Source organism: Rhineura floridana, chromosome 1 (genome assembly GCF_030035675.1).
Source record: "Rhineura floridana isolate rRhiFlo1 chromosome 1, rRhiFlo1.hap2, whole genome shotgun sequence".
NCBI classification, from domain to species: domain Eukaryota; kingdom Metazoa; phylum Chordata; class Lepidosauria; order Squamata; family Rhineuridae; genus Rhineura; species Rhineura floridana.
In genome coordinates this window covers 201,856,861-201,873,169 of record NC_084480.1, presented here as the reverse complement: position 1 = coordinate 201,873,169, position 16,309 = coordinate 201,856,861, and the positions used below count along the sequence as shown (strand labels likewise).

At 41.5% G+C, this 16,309-nt stretch overlaps 1 protein-coding gene across 6 annotated transcripts in view; it reads right to left on the bottom strand.

Annotated features, from left to right (window-relative positions):
- Window positions 1-16,309, bottom strand: part of LOC133366664 (cadherin-6) — a 219,986-nt gene that overhangs the window by 18,658 nt on the left and 185,019 nt on the right. For all 6 annotated transcript variants that reach the window (XM_061590008.1, XM_061590017.1, XM_061590028.1 and 3 more), the window contains 2 exons: window positions 14,000-14,253; window positions 885-1,021 (listed from right to left, as the gene is read on the bottom strand). In XM_061590008.1, the coding sequence (XP_061445992.1) occupies window positions 885-1,021; window positions 14,000-14,253 (391 nt within the window). The remainder of the gene's footprint in view (window positions 1-884; window positions 1,022-13,999; window positions 14,254-16,309) is intronic.

The following is a 16,309-nucleotide window of genomic DNA, read 5'->3' as shown; positions in this document are numbered from 1 at the left end:
CTGGTGCCTACGTTATCCTTTCGGCGCCAGGCCAAAACCTTCCTATTCTCCCAGGCATTTTAATCCATTTGTATGTATTTTAATGTTTTAATTACCTTAATATTAGGTAGTGCTATTATGTATTTGTATTTTATATCTTGCGATTTTTGTTGATTATTGCTATTATTGTATGCTGTACACCGCCCAGGGAGCCATTGGCTAAGGGCGGTTTATAAATGAAATTAAATAAATAAATAAATAAATAAGAGATGTAAATGCGGTTGATGTTCTCAGATATGACAAGCTTGCTTTTAGGGTTCCGTGTAATACAAATGCCTTAGGCTAGTCCTCTATGTAACTTGGAAGTAAGCCTAATCAATAACAGCTTTCATGTAAATGGATTTAGGAGTGATGTACTGGGCTGCAGTCTTCTAATTAAATCTGGTCCTAATGAAATTAAAAGGGTTGTGCAGAAGTAAGTCACTTTAAGATGATGGCCTTTTAAGTATCTTAGTCAATGCTACAGAGCTGAGATTGGTTGGCACATACAGAGTAGTGAACTTCCATCTTCCCCAATATTATGGGTCCCCTTTTTTGGGTACGATCTATGCAGCTTTCCACAAAGCAACAATTCCCATCCTAATTGAACAATGGACAGAAGGATTTCTTTAGTCTATTAGATCTGAAATGAGGGGCATGTTAACTTCATTTCTGTTCAGGCACAAAGTTGCCTCTTCATAAGCTGCAGCCTTCGGAAAGAAAGAGGAAAAAATACAGAAGCTTTTAAAAAAGTTTACTTCCATGAATAACAGCAAACAACCAAAGCATAGAGATTGACTTCCTTTCAGCCATTCTCAGCTGGAAGACTGCATTTGTTACAGCAATGGTGTTTATGCACAACTTACTGATCTCAGAAGCTATTACTGTAATGTTGTGCCACAATAATGTTTCCCGGTCAAGAAGTTTGGAAGTAAATATTGAACCGTTTCCAGAATCAATGTTGAATATTCTGTCCATATCAGTATGCCGATCTACAGAATATCTGAAAATAGAAAGTCATTTAGTGATCCATTACGTTTCACAATTGCTTTTAAATTTTACAGTGCACTCTACAGCTAGATAGCAAAAATCAGCAAAATATTTTTTTTATATTCATATTGTGAACTGGGGCATCTTGATACATTCTCAGATTATAGATTTTGCCCAAACCTTCCCCTAAGCATGGTAAGCATGTCTTCTGTAGACAGTTGGTAACACTAGAGGCAGAAAGTTGTGCTCTCACACCCCAGCATCCATTGAGGAGTGTGATGAGACAAGCTGGCAATGTTAAGGTAATGCTTCTCATACAAAGCCCACTCTCCTTTCCATTGAATTATACTGGAAAGGCCTTGCTTAGAGTCCTCTCATTTAAAGAAATCTGATCGGTTAGGGAATTGTCTTTTGTGGCCTTAATGCTGCTGAACATGTTAACTGGTGATACCCACCTCAGCTTGTGCTTCGTTTTAAGGAAGGGTGTAAAAACCTTAGAAAAACCTTGCAGGATGCATAATAATGTAGGAAATGATGGTTGTTTTACTCAGACATCCAAAAAAACCCAATGGTGAAACTGCATTTGCAGCCCACGGGTGAAGTAAGTCACAGACACAATATATATTTGGGTTAAATAACGGGCCACTTTATTAACCAAATTCACATTGCATAATGAACCTGCGTAATGAACCTGCAGAGGGGAACATAAGTGTGGGATTCTCCTGGTGAGTCAGGCAAAGCCTGCTTACAGCTATTGGGGCGATTCAACCCCTGCCAGGCAAGGGGGTGCCAATCTGCCAACCCCTTGCCCTGACCACACCCATATGGTGTGTAGGAAGGCCAACCTGTGTCACCGCCTGCCCCCGGTGCCCTGAAACTCCGAGTGGATGAGACATGTTGGCCTCAAAGGCGACCCGTATCCTGCCCTCGGGCCGTACAACCCTGAGCTGCAGGCCTCCAGAATTGCCTATCACCTCCAAAGGTGCCTAAAGGTGTCACCTAGCTGCCCTTCACCTTTAATCTTTCCCGCACTTCCTTGCCATAAAGCAACCAATTAAGATATTAAGATCAAACAGCCAAATCAACCTAATAACCATAATGCACCCGTGCTAACCCTGAGCACCCTCACCGCTAACCATAGTATGGAGTAGGCAAAAGAAACTCGCCAGCTAAAGACACAGGCAAGCCAAAAATTCCTAGTTGGTCCCGAAGCGACCAAATTAATCATACTGCAGCAGAGGGAGGGTAGGGCGGGTGCTGAAGAAGAGGAAGAGGTAGCTGAGGGGCCGGCGCGAGCTTAAATAGGCTCGGCTGCCCATTGCCCGTGGCGTGCCTTGACGGCATCATGCCAGTCCTGGCACACCTGCCCCTCCTCAACATGGCAGCTAGGGGTTCACCCCGGGCCGCAAATCTCACCCCGCAACCGGTAAGTACCATGCGGAGTGGGGAGTTGTCTTGATTGTTGGGTATTGCATGAACTGTGCTTTTACCTGCACTTATTTTGCTCATGATGCCACCCCTAATACTAAAGTATTGGTTTAAAAGAGAAAGAGAAAAAATCACAACCCAAACACCTTAGGCCAATTCATAATTTCTATGACAAGTATTACATAAACTGGCATTCTGGAGTTCTTGAACATGAATCTGAAAGAATTGATTGAGAGGGTTGTGGCGCAGCAACTGCAAGTACTCTTGGATGAAACAGATTATCTTGACCCATCCCAGTCTGGGTTCAGGCCTGGTTTGGGACTGAATTGGCCTTGGTCGCCCTGATGGATGACCTTTATCGGGAGAAGGACAGGGGGAGTATGACCCTGTTATTCTTACTTGATCTCTCAGTGGCTTTTGATACCATTGACCAGGGTATCCTTCTGGGCCGACTTGGTAAGATGGGTATTGGAGGCACTGTTTTACAGTGGTTCTGATCCTATCTCCAGGGTTGTTCTCAGAGAATAGCATTGGGTGACTGTCTTTCAGCCCCCTGGCAGCTGTGCTGTGGGGTGCCGCAGGGTACCATCTTGTCCCCCACGCTGTTTAACATCTGAAGCCCTTGGGAGCAGTCATCAGTAGCTTTGGGGCAAGGTGTCAGCAGTATGCTGATGATACCCAGCTCTATTTCTCCGTAACATCTGAATTGGGAGGGGCCATGCAAGCCCTGGACCGCTGCCTGGACTGAGTGGTGGGCTGGATGAGGGCCAATAAACTGAGTCTGAATCCTAGCAAGATGGATGCGCTGTGGGTTGGTGGTTCCCGAGTTTGGATAATTGGTCAGTTGCCTGCTTTGGAGGGGGTCGTACTCCCTCTGAAAGAGCAGGTCTGTAGCCTGGGGGTGCTCCTGGATCCATCTTTGTCACTACAGGCCCAGGTGACCTCAGTGGCTAGGAGTGCCTTTTATCAGCTTTGTCTGGTGAAACAGCTGCAGCCGTTTCTGGACAGGGATAGCCTGACCACTGTTGTCCACGCACTGGTAACCTCCAGGCTGGATTACTGTAATGCGCTTTATGTGGGGCTGCCCTTGAGGTTGGTCTGGAAGCTGCAGCTGGTGCAAAATGCAGCAGCGAGACTGCTCACTGGAGCAGGGTATCGCCAACATGTCACCCTGCTACTGAAAGAATTGCACTGGCTGCCCATTTGCTACCGGGCCAAGTTCAAGGTTCTAGTTTTGGTGTACAAAGCCCTATACAGCTCAGGACCAGGATACCTGAAAGACCGTCTTATCCCTTACATACCCAGTTGATCACTGCGCTCTACAGGTGAGGGCCTCCTGCAGATACCATCTTATCAGGAAACAGACCTTTAGTGACTTCCGGGAAGGGTGACTTAGCCTGTGCCTGCTTTTGAGACGGGCTCCTGCCTCAAAAGAAGCTTATTCAGATATATCAGTCAGTTTTTTTTTTTTTTTGACTGATTAAACTTCTCCCGGGTAGGGAGAAACGAAGAGATTAACCTCAAAGCCTATTTTTGTTGGGACGACCAGATCTCATTAATTTATGGGACGAGGTCCAGCCGACGAAGGTGGGACGGATTTTCAACAACAAGCTCTATCTGATAAAGCGAACGTTCATCTTATCTTCTAAGAGAGAACGCACTAACAGGCAAGCACCCTTCTTTCTATATTTTTCTTTTACTTGACTTAAATTGTTGCTGTTTAAAAGAGATTTGCCAGATTGATCGGTTTTTGACATCTCACTGGGGAGCCATAACTTCTCTCTGCTACTCACTAATTAATAGCTTATCTCTGTTTTTGTTGCAAAAAGCTGTCCTGGATTTGCATTCTAAAGATATACACAGAAGAGGGATTTCTATTCCAGATTTTTATTTTGAAGAATATTATATTGTCTGAGACTACTCTCTTTTTGGTCTATTTTATTTTGACGAATCTGTTTCCTGACGACCGCCATTAATTGTTTCGATCCTGGGAACTGCATTTTGTTTACTTAAGCATGGAGAGATAAGGCTGTCTGCTCTGTTTATACTGTGATGTCACCAAGTTTGGAGTATTAACCCAATTGTTGCTGAAATAAGAAGTGGTTTTCCTATATTTTTCTTTTAAAATGGCAATTAAGAAAGTGGCTGAGAATCTGGAAATAACTATGTTTCAGAAAATAATGGATGAGATTGAGATAACGAAACAAAACCTGCGACAGGGTTGTAAGGAGCTGAAAATTGAATTGAGTAAAATGAAGCAGGAGATTAAAGATATAGGGGTCCCTGTGAGAGAGGTGACCCTGGAAGGGGTCCCTGTGAGAGAGGAGACCCCGGAGATTGGAACAAACGTGGAACAGGAAAAAGATTTGGAGTCTATGGACTTTAGAAACAAAATCTATTGTTTGGAGACACAGGAGATTAAAGACATAGGGGTCCTTGTGAGAGAGGAGACCCTGGAGACTGGAACAGGGGTCCCTGTGAGAGAGGAGACCCTGGAGACTGGAACAGGGGTCCCTGTGAGAGAGGAGATCCCGGAGATTGGAACAAACGTGGAACAGGAACAAGATTTGGAGTCTATGGACTTTAGAAATAAAATCTATTGTTTGGAACTCAATGTTATCTCTGAAGAAATTAATGAAGATTCTAGAGATAAAGTTATCAATGGCATGGATAATCTTCTGGACTGGAATGATGTGATGGAGCCCAATATAGAGAAAATCTATGGAATTAACTGCAGCCATGTGACAATGGAAAAACTTTCAAGAGATGACCCAGTGTATTTTGAAAAAAAGAACAGAGATATGATTTTACAGCAGTATTTCAGCAACCTATTCAGAATGGATGGCAAGAAAATATTTGGGATAGAGGTAATTCCCATCAGACTCTTACTATATGACTATGGCTTTGACAGCAAGATTATTATGGAATACTGATAATGGAAGATTGGATACTGAAATTACTGGACTTAACAAGACTACTGAAGATGGAAGATGGAAAATGGAACTAATAGGGATAATAGAACAATGGCTACTGAAATTACTGAACCTAACAGATTCTGATGTGATGGATTAATTGAAATGTTTATTTTGACTATGGTTATGACAATAAGATTATCATAATTAGTAATGAGATGGATTAATCGATATGCTTATCTGGAAAAAAAAATTGATAGATATATTTCTTAAAGAATTGAAACCTCTCTTTGACTTTTTGTGGAAAGAATAAAGTAATGTTTATGAGATTTGATGATTAAGTAAGATAACTACTGGAGGAAAGTGATTTTATAATATGACTTAAGAGACAGGATTGTTATATATTATAGACTTATAACTGATTTGATCTTTGACAAATGGGAAGTCAATATTTTACTCTTTATTTTTTATTTTTGTTTTTTTTTTCTTTTTTTCTTTTTGTTTAACTATTTTTGATTTTGTTTTTTGTCTTTGAATGTTTTATGATTTCGTCTTGTATGTTTTATGAAAATCTGAATAAAAATTATTGAAAAAAAAAAAAAAAAAAAAAAAAAGGAAACAGACCTTTAGTGTGGCAGCACCTACCCTGTGGAATTCCCTCCCTTTGAATAATAGGCAGGCACCATCTCTACTATCTTTTTGGCACCTTTTGAAGACTTTTCTTTTTCAACAAGCCTTTTGAGTTGAGAGCTATCCCAGTCTGTGTCAGAATTGCTTAATATTTTTTTAATAATGTTTTTAACCCCTTTAAAAAAGTTTTTAAAATGTTTTTAACACTGTTTTGTCTTAATGTATTTTAAGATTTGTTTTTATGATGTTTTAAAGTGTTTTTAGTGCCTTGTTTGCCGCCCTGGGCTCCTGCTGGGAGGAAGGGCGGGATACAAATTAAATAAATAAATAAACAAACAAACAAACAAACAAACAAACAAATAAATAAATAATAAAGCTATCTCCCTCTTTCTCTTTCGGTACAGAAGTCAAGATTGAACAAGTTGAACCACTTGCATTCTTCAGGTGGGCAGCAAGAGTGATATGGGGGAAAGCTTACTGCGAGATGACTTCCTTCCCGCTCAATGTTGCTGTAGTAAAGTAGTTTTGTGACAGTTCCCTGCTACTTAACATGCTGCAAGCGAATGTAACATGAACTTAGTGATGCTGTGGGTGAAGTTATTTACGCTGCATTCTTATGCACGCTCACTCCCAAGTAAAACATAACATGGGACTGCAGCCTAAAGAACTTCACCCAGGGCATCACTATTCAATGGGTCTTATTTTTTTAGTAGACATGTCTAGGATTGCACAGCCTATCACATAAAAAAATAAAGGGTGAGCTCATTGCATCTTTTCTTGTCTCAAAAATGGTTGTGTGCATTAGGGAATATTCAGCAAGCTCTGTAGTCCTCCTGCCTTCCCTATAGCTGTAGGGCACTGATTTACTCATGCAAGGAAAGGAGCAGGCTGTTGTTTTCCTGCATTTCCCAATTGAACAGGATGACCAATCACTGCTTTTCAATAATTCAATACTGAATGTACCAAAGAGCAGAAAATCACCAACCCACGTAAAACAAAAATGTCACCCTGCTATTTTGAAAAGATTTTTGCTGGATTTATAGTACTTTGGCAAAGCTGGCGACAAACTACAGGATACAGGAAGGCAACAGATAAAATGGGGCAAGAGGCAAAGACTATAGGGAGCTTCTCCCCCCTCCCTGTCCTGAAAAGCCTCTCACACAGCTATACTGCATAGGCAAAAGGGGAGGAATACTAATACTGGGGCACTGGTTGTCAGTGGTACGCAAGTATTTGGGTAACTGTACTGGTACGAGAAAATGATCTGTTTTCTCATGGCAGTAGTGGGGCATGTACACCCCACTCCACAACTGCATGGTCTGGGCTGATTTTGATGTGATGTCCAGCCCCATGCAACACCACAAAGCATCTCTATGTATGTAGGAGTGCCACACAGCCCATGTCATGTTTAAATGGTCCTTACTCCATATGTTCTCCCATAAGTGTTTACTGAGTGCACAACAATGTGGTGTCTGCTTAGGCAAGGGATTGCAGAGTTATGGACACTGCAGCTATGGACTGGCGCACAAGGTAAGAATCATGTTGACAGGAATCTGGCTACACGGAGGAGTTCCTTCTAAGAAGGAGTTTTTAAGTGGAGCTGTGCATCTGCTCGCAATGCAACAAATTCACAGGATCATGGCATTTCCAGTTCCAACAGATGAAAGGTCAGTAGTCAGGCCTTCCTGATGAACGGATTAAAGTGAATTAAAGATCACGAGTGTTTCTACAGCTTCTGCTTCTTTTAAGTGAAAGTGTTACCTTTTAAAAGTCTGGAATAGAAGAATTTGTGTCTGTTGACTTCAACGGCTGCACGCTAGCAGAAATTCTCCTGGAATTACATGAGTTGCAAAAACTATGACCTCAAGCTGGGTCAACATCTCAGACATACTGAAAGTTGGCAGCAGTGCCATAATTTGGATTTGCCAAGTTATTTAACTAGATTTAAGCAAGCATCTTCCACATATTCCATGACTTGGGGATTAGTAGCATAAGGTTTTCAAAGAGGAGCCTAACATCCAGAAATCTGTACATCATGGATTTAGCATAGTGCATGAGACACAGTTCTCGGAAGCGATGGAGAAAACTTGTTTATGTTCGATTCTTAATTTGCAGCCTGATGCTAACCATTTGTTTTAGCTGCAGCAGCCCTCAGGAAGCATTGTTACGGAACTGATCATATTAGACTGAATGGAGAGAAGAGAGTGCTCTAGAAAGACCCTAACAAGAGGAAAGTGATGCCCAGGAGAAAAGGGGTTCTTCTGGCAGTTCACATCCAATGTCTGATGATGGGAGGGTGGAAAGCAGTGCACCTATTCTCATCTGAAGTGGGATGGGAGCTCGGCACTTGTTATTCCATCTTCTCTGTAAAAGAGGTATAATGATGGGGCCTTAGCGCCACTTTCCACAGGCGTGGAGCTCAGCTCAGCTTCATAGGGGCAGCCACTCTCACAGAGCTGACAATCACTGGGTTGGGGTGAGTGGGTTAGAGGTAAACATTTTCCTATCACCCAGGCTATCAAACAGACATTTCATCTCTAGAAGGGCAAAGGGCTCATGAAGATGGGCCCACCTGTAGAACAGTGATGGCTGTTGGACTACAATTCTCATTATCACGTGACCATTGGTCGTTCTGCTAGCGCTGATGGGAGTTGGAGACCAACAACAATCCCTGTTCTGTAAGAGGATAACTGTAAACCTTCTGGGGATGTAGTGGAGGCTCAGGCCCAGTTCCTCATTCTAATTTTGCAGAGACGGTTGAGAACCATCCGTTTCCCATTGGGCTCCCCCCCCCATGCTTGAATATTAATATTACAGGGAAACATAACTTCTCAGAAATCTCTACACACACAGAATCATTTGCAGAATAGAAAGCTAATGCAACACAGTACTAATGACACTGTGGTTTTGCAAAATGTTAATTTTATATTATTTTTCTTATTTAGAAAGCATACAAGACAAGGTTAGAGTAGTTAAAAGTATATTCTAATTATATTGTTAACCCTGACCTAGAAGGATGCTTTTAATAGGCTACCCTGTCATTGCTTTCATACCATTTAAATAATCCCAGGTCTCTTTTGATCAAAGGCTGCTAATTATGTTGAATTGGTGGTGACTTTCACTTACAGATCATAGCCTATTAAAAATTAAGTTGACAACATCAAACTCGTTTTTACATTTCTTTAATTAAATTACTGGTGCATGTATGTCAGATTTTGGGACTTTATTTCATGTAAAGCCTGGGAAATTGATAAGCTGGAATGTTAATAAACACACAAAGATGCCACTGGGGCCTAAATATTGAGAGTCAAAAGGGAAAGGGATCATAAGGCATGACAATTGGGTCAGTTAAGTTCCAGGAACGCTGCTTAGAAACTATGGTGCTAAGCAGTATATATAAATGGTTGAAATAAAGAAAATTTTAAAAGAATCAATTTATTGCTAATTGTTTTCCTTGATGAATTTGGGAACGGGTATGTGTTTGCAAGCTCACCTGTTACTCAGCTTCTGAATTAATGTGCAGATCAGTTGTGGTCTGCTTTGGAATCTGCACTTCTACCTAATTCAACAAGGTGGTCCAAACACTGTATTTTAAACATTTTTTCTTTTCAGGTTCTAGTGATTTGGAGCAGCTACAAAGTGCACCTCCTGTCACTCCTATTGAAAATGAAAGCTCTAACTTTCACAGTGTTGCGTTGATATGTTTGCCATCCAGGGCTCCCTCAGGTGGAATATTAATTAATTAATTGAAATGTGGTCGAAAGTGCCCCTGGAGCTGCTCAGACATGATGACACCCTGTCCTTCTAGGGATATTGTGCTGGGATAGGGGTGGGGAACATGGCTGCCTCCATGGACTCAAGGCAGAGAGAACGACCCCTCTGTCACAGAAATCAACAAAGAAAACAAAGATTTTAATGTAGCCAAGATTGGGCACCAGTGTGTCCACCTCCCCCTCCAAACTCCCCCCCCATATCAGAAAAGAGCAGGGTTCCCGCTCTTTCTAACAATTCTTATTTAGTGTGAAAGATTTATTAAAATGATCCTGCTAATGCAAACTCCAAAGTAAATGTAGCTTATTGTCCTCATATTATCATTGTCCCATATTTCTTCCATGCAGGTAGAAAGTTGGCTGGGGTGTAGGGACTTTCCAGTGCATTGCACAGAATGTCACATGCACCACTATCTGCTTGCTGGACAGAAATCATGGGTGTGCACTAAGGATGCGCAAGAATTCTGCACAAATTCTCCATCTTTGTGGAGTGATCCTGTTTGCTCTGAACTTCAGCAGCTTTCCCTCAACACTGGATTTCCTCCCCTTGAATATTCCCTCAAATATACTGTTCTTCTATTGATTTTACTCACAGTACAGCAGTACACGTTGCCCTCTCTCTGCCACTACCTCCACTTGAATAATCCAAGCTCCAAGCAGAAGGAATCAAGCCAAATCTTGCCCATGTTAAGGACTCAGGGCTTGCTGAGGAAGAGGTGGGGGAGCAATGAAAGCTGCTTTCTTCCTTTCCTTTCCAAAAGAAAAATAGCCAGTCTCTGCTTACTAACATGAAAACTGACCAGCCTCAGTCACAGCAGAGGAGGCGGCAGTGGCAGCAAAGCTGCTTTCCTTTATCAAGATTTTATTTCAAATCAATATTTTCTTTCATTTATTGCTATTGCTATTTTGAAAGAAAATATCGATGTTAATATTAATAGTTTTGGGGAGGGAAAACAATTGGACCAGTAAAAACAGTGGATAGCTGACAAAGAAAGAACTCGAATCGGAATGCTTTCGAAGTGGCACTGGCCAACAGATCCCATTCCTAGTGTGCACTCAGGGCAATGAGCTCCTAGCTCTCAGTGATCAAGTTTGTTCCCTTAAAGCCAGAGAGGCTGACCTGGAGAAGTTGACAGAGGCAGAGAGGCTGATGGATGTGGCCTTCAGGGACGTGATATCTGCATCCTGCTCCCAGGCTGACAGCTCCTGCTGTTATGGAATGGTATCCAACCAAACAGTTCAACTAATGCAAGGACTTCTAGCTGCACAATTATATTTACAGTCAGAGATGCTCCAAGCTTCTCTGATTGTATTGAAGATAAATTTTGCCTCCAAGCTTCTCATCCCCTCCAAATAGCCCAATGACTGTTTGGCCACAGAATACTGAGTATCTGTTGGATAAAGAAAATCTGGGGGGCTGGGATTGGAAAGGAATGGCATATCCTGAAAAAAAGGTATAGCTGGCTGGTTGGTACAGAGCAGGAGCACTTCCCACTGCAATATTTTGTTGCAGGTATCACTTGAGTTACTGATTAAATGACAATGTACCATCCTTTAAACATGCAATGGGTTCATAGGTTGAATTGATCTCAAGGACGAAAGGGTTACTTTAGAATAAATTATGTATAAGCAGGGTCCCTTGGCTGGATCAACTGTCATGCTATATATGCTGTAGTATTAGGTAGTATTAGGGGTTAGCTAGACAGGAGTCCTTGTAGTCATGTAATTCTCTCAGAGTACCACTCTGTGGAGAGTGGCCCATCCATTCTCTTTGTCAAATTCTTTTTCAATTCCTCACATTGGCAGACAAGGCAACTCTCTCTCTCTCTCTCTCTCTCTCTCTCTCTCTCTTTTGGTAGCCTGACAGGTGAGATATGTGTGAATGGTTGCAAGCCAACCAGAAAAAAATGTTCTGTTTTGTTCTTCTTATGCTTTCTTGATGTGCAGAAATCAGCAAGTAAAGTTATCGCAGCATGGAGATAAACACTATCACCTGCTAAAGTCTGCACATCAAGCAGCTGTTCAAGGGACAGCTATAGCATTCAGCTGAAAAGTTGGCAATCTTGTATCCAAGTTCATTCAGGCACACGCAGGGACATTTGTGCTGAATAGTTTGCAAAGTGGTAAGGCAGTAACATGCTGGTGAGATGGGTGATTGCAGATTTATTGTACAGCAAACACCAGAGGAAGGACAGTGAGGAGTTAGCAGCTGCTGGGCCATGCAGCGGAACGTGGTAGTGCCTCTTGGGCCAGAGGCTCTACGCCACCTTAAGGCCTTAATGGGACTGGAGCCTCATTAGAGTCAGGACTGGAAAGTGTCAGCTTTAATAATGTGATAGTTGTACATCACTGTATGGACGAAATGCATTTATTCATCTGAAATATTACTCAGCAGCCAGGAAGACAAGGGGAATCAGTGACCAAAATGTTACTCTATTGACAAATGTATGTGTCACTCAATCTGCTAGTGCCAAAGGGAGACGTTTTACAAAATCTGCTCCTTGGAGATCTCCTAATTGCTTTCTTCAATACAGTGTCCCTGTACTTAATGCAACTGCAAGTCAAGAAGATTTGTGGGCCACTGAGGAATGTATGTGTGAATTTTCTCTCACACACTAAGCATTTTCATAATGACATTATGAAGCATTCTTTAAAGAGGGATCAAAGGACTTCCAAACTGACAGTGTTCTGTCCTAAGGTTTTTCTTTTTACGGCTACAGTCAAGTGGAAAAAATTGAGGGTTTTCAATGTAGCATCAAGTGTCTGAAGGTTTTATTTCTAACTGTCAGGGGAACCTGACAAGTAAGTAACAAACAGAACATATAACGGTCTAATTGCATCTTCCCCCAAGCTGAGAGGGAAAGTTAGAGTTAGCATTTACACTTACGATTGTGGGTGGGTGGGAAATCACTGTCAAGACAACATTGCCCTAATCTATCCTCACTGATCGTGGAAGATGCTAGGAGAGATTGCACCAGAAAAGCCCTTTAGAATCACATAGGCATGCAGTTTGAGTGGTAGCATAGTCCTGCTTACTTTCTCTCTGCTACTGCACATTGTTTATTTCCAAGGGCATGTCTAGAGACGCCACCTTTGATATGATCTGTTGCCACATATCCCTGTCCACACTAAGCACAGACTCCTTGATCTTACTTTTCAAGGTCCCCATTGTGTCTCCCGTCCTGTATCTTTCTACTGTCAGTCCCTGCCCATGACTGAGTAGAAAGATGCAGGAAGAAAGAGGCGATGGAGAGCATCTTCCCATGGGGAGAAAGCATCATGCATATGTGTACTAAAAATGAAGGAACAGCAGTTCAGAGACAACGAAGTACAAAGGAAAATGGACACAGTAGTGGTGGAGCGAGGAGGTTTCCAAAGACAAAGCAGGGCAGAACTGGTGCCCTGCAGTTGTTTTGGACTACAGCTCCCATCAGCCTCAGCCAACATTGCAATGCTGACTGGAGTGGATGGGAGTTGTAGTCCAAAACCTCTGCACGGCATCAGATTAGGGAAGCTTGCAGTAGGGATGCCTAAGTGAAGGTTGGGTTGGAGAAACCAAGTGCAGACACCAGGCACACATTCATATCCTATTGTCTGCATTTGTCAAATCCATCAGCCTGTGCTGGCTCTCCAGTCTGTCCTTGCCTGTCCACATTGTTGGTACAGGTGTGATGGGACCAAAATAAAATAAAAGGACCTGCATTTTGAAGGTTTCTATTTTGTTGGATCCTTGTATTGTGCCTGCTTTGATGGCTTCTGCCTTTCTGAATAAAACTATGAGCACAAGAAATTGCAGCTCTGGAAGAGTACCACTGCATTCAATGGGACTTAAGTGCTTAACCTTCTTCCATTCCATTTACTTCAGTGGAACAAAAGCATTGACAATCTCTCTCTAGATTCCACCCCTTATCCAAGTCAGAATGAGGAGTGGAGTCCAGAGAGAGAAATAAACGTCTCACTGATAGTTCCTAATTAATATTCTAATAAGGTGCTCATGAATTTACATTCTAAAAGAAAATGGAAACATCTCCCTTATGGTTGTCATCATGTTTGTATCTAACCAAAGCTTTATGTCCTCTGTAATGAAAGAATCAGAATAAGTCTCACAGGGCAAATCTAGAAATAAAATAAGAGACAGCTAGCTATACAACTATGACATTCTTAACCGTGGTAAGACATTGGCATGAAAAAAATCATGATGAGTTCAATGGTGAAAAACAATAAAAAAATACTGAAATAGTCTATGCTTACTTGATAGGATTCTTTGCAATATCAGGATCCCGGGCGGTCACAGTTCCAATGACAGTGTTTAACTGGACATCTTCTTTTACTTCTAGTACATAGGCTGGCCTGCTGAACACAGGAGGTTCATCTACATCCTCCACCACAATTCTGATAGTAGTGATGTCTTTGAATGGCCCCAGATAGAGGAATCTGGGATCCACGTGAGGATTGCTAGACTCCACTTTCAGAGTAAACTGTCTTTTCTTTTCAAAATCCAAAGCCTAAGAGGAAAAAATGTGCATGTTAAACAGAAAACCGATAACAGTTTTCCAGGGAGACGTGACATTCAAAGAGGCACACTAAAATGAATTGAATGGTAATGTAATGCAATTCAAAACAAATATTTACACTGCACGTCTCACTGTGTTCAACGGGACATGCTCCCTAGTAAGTGAGTTTAGCATTTCAGCTTCAGCGGCAGGATGGCTATTCTGTTTTTCTGAGGACAGTTCTCTATTTAAAATGGTGTCTGGTTTAAAGATAATAACTGCAGACTCAGTAGGCCCACAGGTCACAGTTATGGTAAGATGTATTATATTCATATTTCAATTATAGTGTTTAAATCTAAATTTGCATTTTAAATTATAAATTAACATGTACAGATTTTATATAAATTTGCACCCTCTCTTTGGTGATGCATTTCCTCTTTTTGGCAATGTGTAAGTGGCTACTTTTCTCAGAAGATTTTAATGGCATCCCCTTACACATCTCTACATTTGGCCAACAATTGACTGGTGTATGGTTTGTACCAGGCTCATACAATACAATGTCAATGTGACACATCAGCCATGAGTGTATGTGATCAGGAGCTTCATAAACCTCTTGTGCTAATAGTCCCTAGCAAGGAAAAAACAAGAGGAGGCTAGCTGAGCCCCTGGTGAGTGCATACATCTAGGTGGTGACCTGCGTTCAGTCTGGTGTGTCAGGCCTCTTCCAAAACCATTGATAATACCATTGACAGTGTTAATCACAACTTCCTTTGTAGAAGACCCATAATTAGGGTTCATACAAGAATACAAAGTTTATTTATTTATTTATTTATTTAATTTTATTTATAAACCGCCCATAGCCAATGGCTCCCTGGGCGGTGTACAACATACAATAATACAATAAATAAACAAAATCACAGATAAAAATACAAATTCATAATAACATAGCTAAAATGTGTATTTGAGGTCTATGATATGATAGCAGTCACAAAGCACACAATTTACAGCAGTGGACAAACCTCTTCCCCATCTACATTCTTGCACCTTATTTCAGCATACACTTACCAGCAAGTAAGCCCCATTGTACTCAATAGAACTTCCTTCCGAGGAGATATGCATTGGTTTGTGCTGTAACCCCTCTGACATTTGAAAATGTCTTCCTAATTGTTGGCAAGTATGCAGTTCTGAACTCCCAAGTAGAGAATGGCACATTATCTCAGCAAACATGTGTTCCAAATCTGCTTTTGCAGAGAAGACACAAGTGTGGGGGGTGAGGGACACTTGCAGGGAGAGGAGCCATAATCCAGTGACAGAATACATGGTTTGTGTGGTATAAGGACCCGAAGCTTAACTAGCAGGGCTTAGAATGACTATTGCCTGAGACTCCGGAGAGCCACTGGCAGTCAGAGCAGACAGCTGAGTCATCATAGGACAGATCAGTGTTACCCAACCTTTTTCGACCCAACGCCCTTTTGCAAAATCTTTTTGTGCCCAACGCCCCCCTCCAATTAAGTATATGCCAGTGCTTCCTATTCTTCCCTTAAAATATGAGTAATGCATAAAAGGTATTTTCAGTTATTATTACTGATCGTTCTTATCATGCCTTTTTATTGCACTTAGATTACACATTGAATTCTTAGTATGATTTATTAATATACATACATAGTTATAGAAAAGTAAATAAAATGAGATTTATTATAAAATACTAGTGTGATCCTTGAGCTTGATGAGTTTTGGCTAACGTCACAATATCTGGAGTATACTTGGATAGTAATAGTCTTAAGTCACCACGACTAACAATATCCAAATGGTTTCGATTCTTCACTAGTATGCGATTCACGGCACTAAATCCTAACTAATTAAGTCCACACAGTATGAACCAATAGAATACACTGTGTTACTTAACAACAAACTCATTCAGTTTACCAGCATTGTTTTGTTAAACAAGTTCATTTAAACATCACAGAAACAACGGGTAGCAGGTGTGTCCCATTCCTGAAGAAAACCAGCTAATAACTGACTGTCTGCGTCACCCGTTTGCACACGGCACTCATCTGTTGGAAGAATG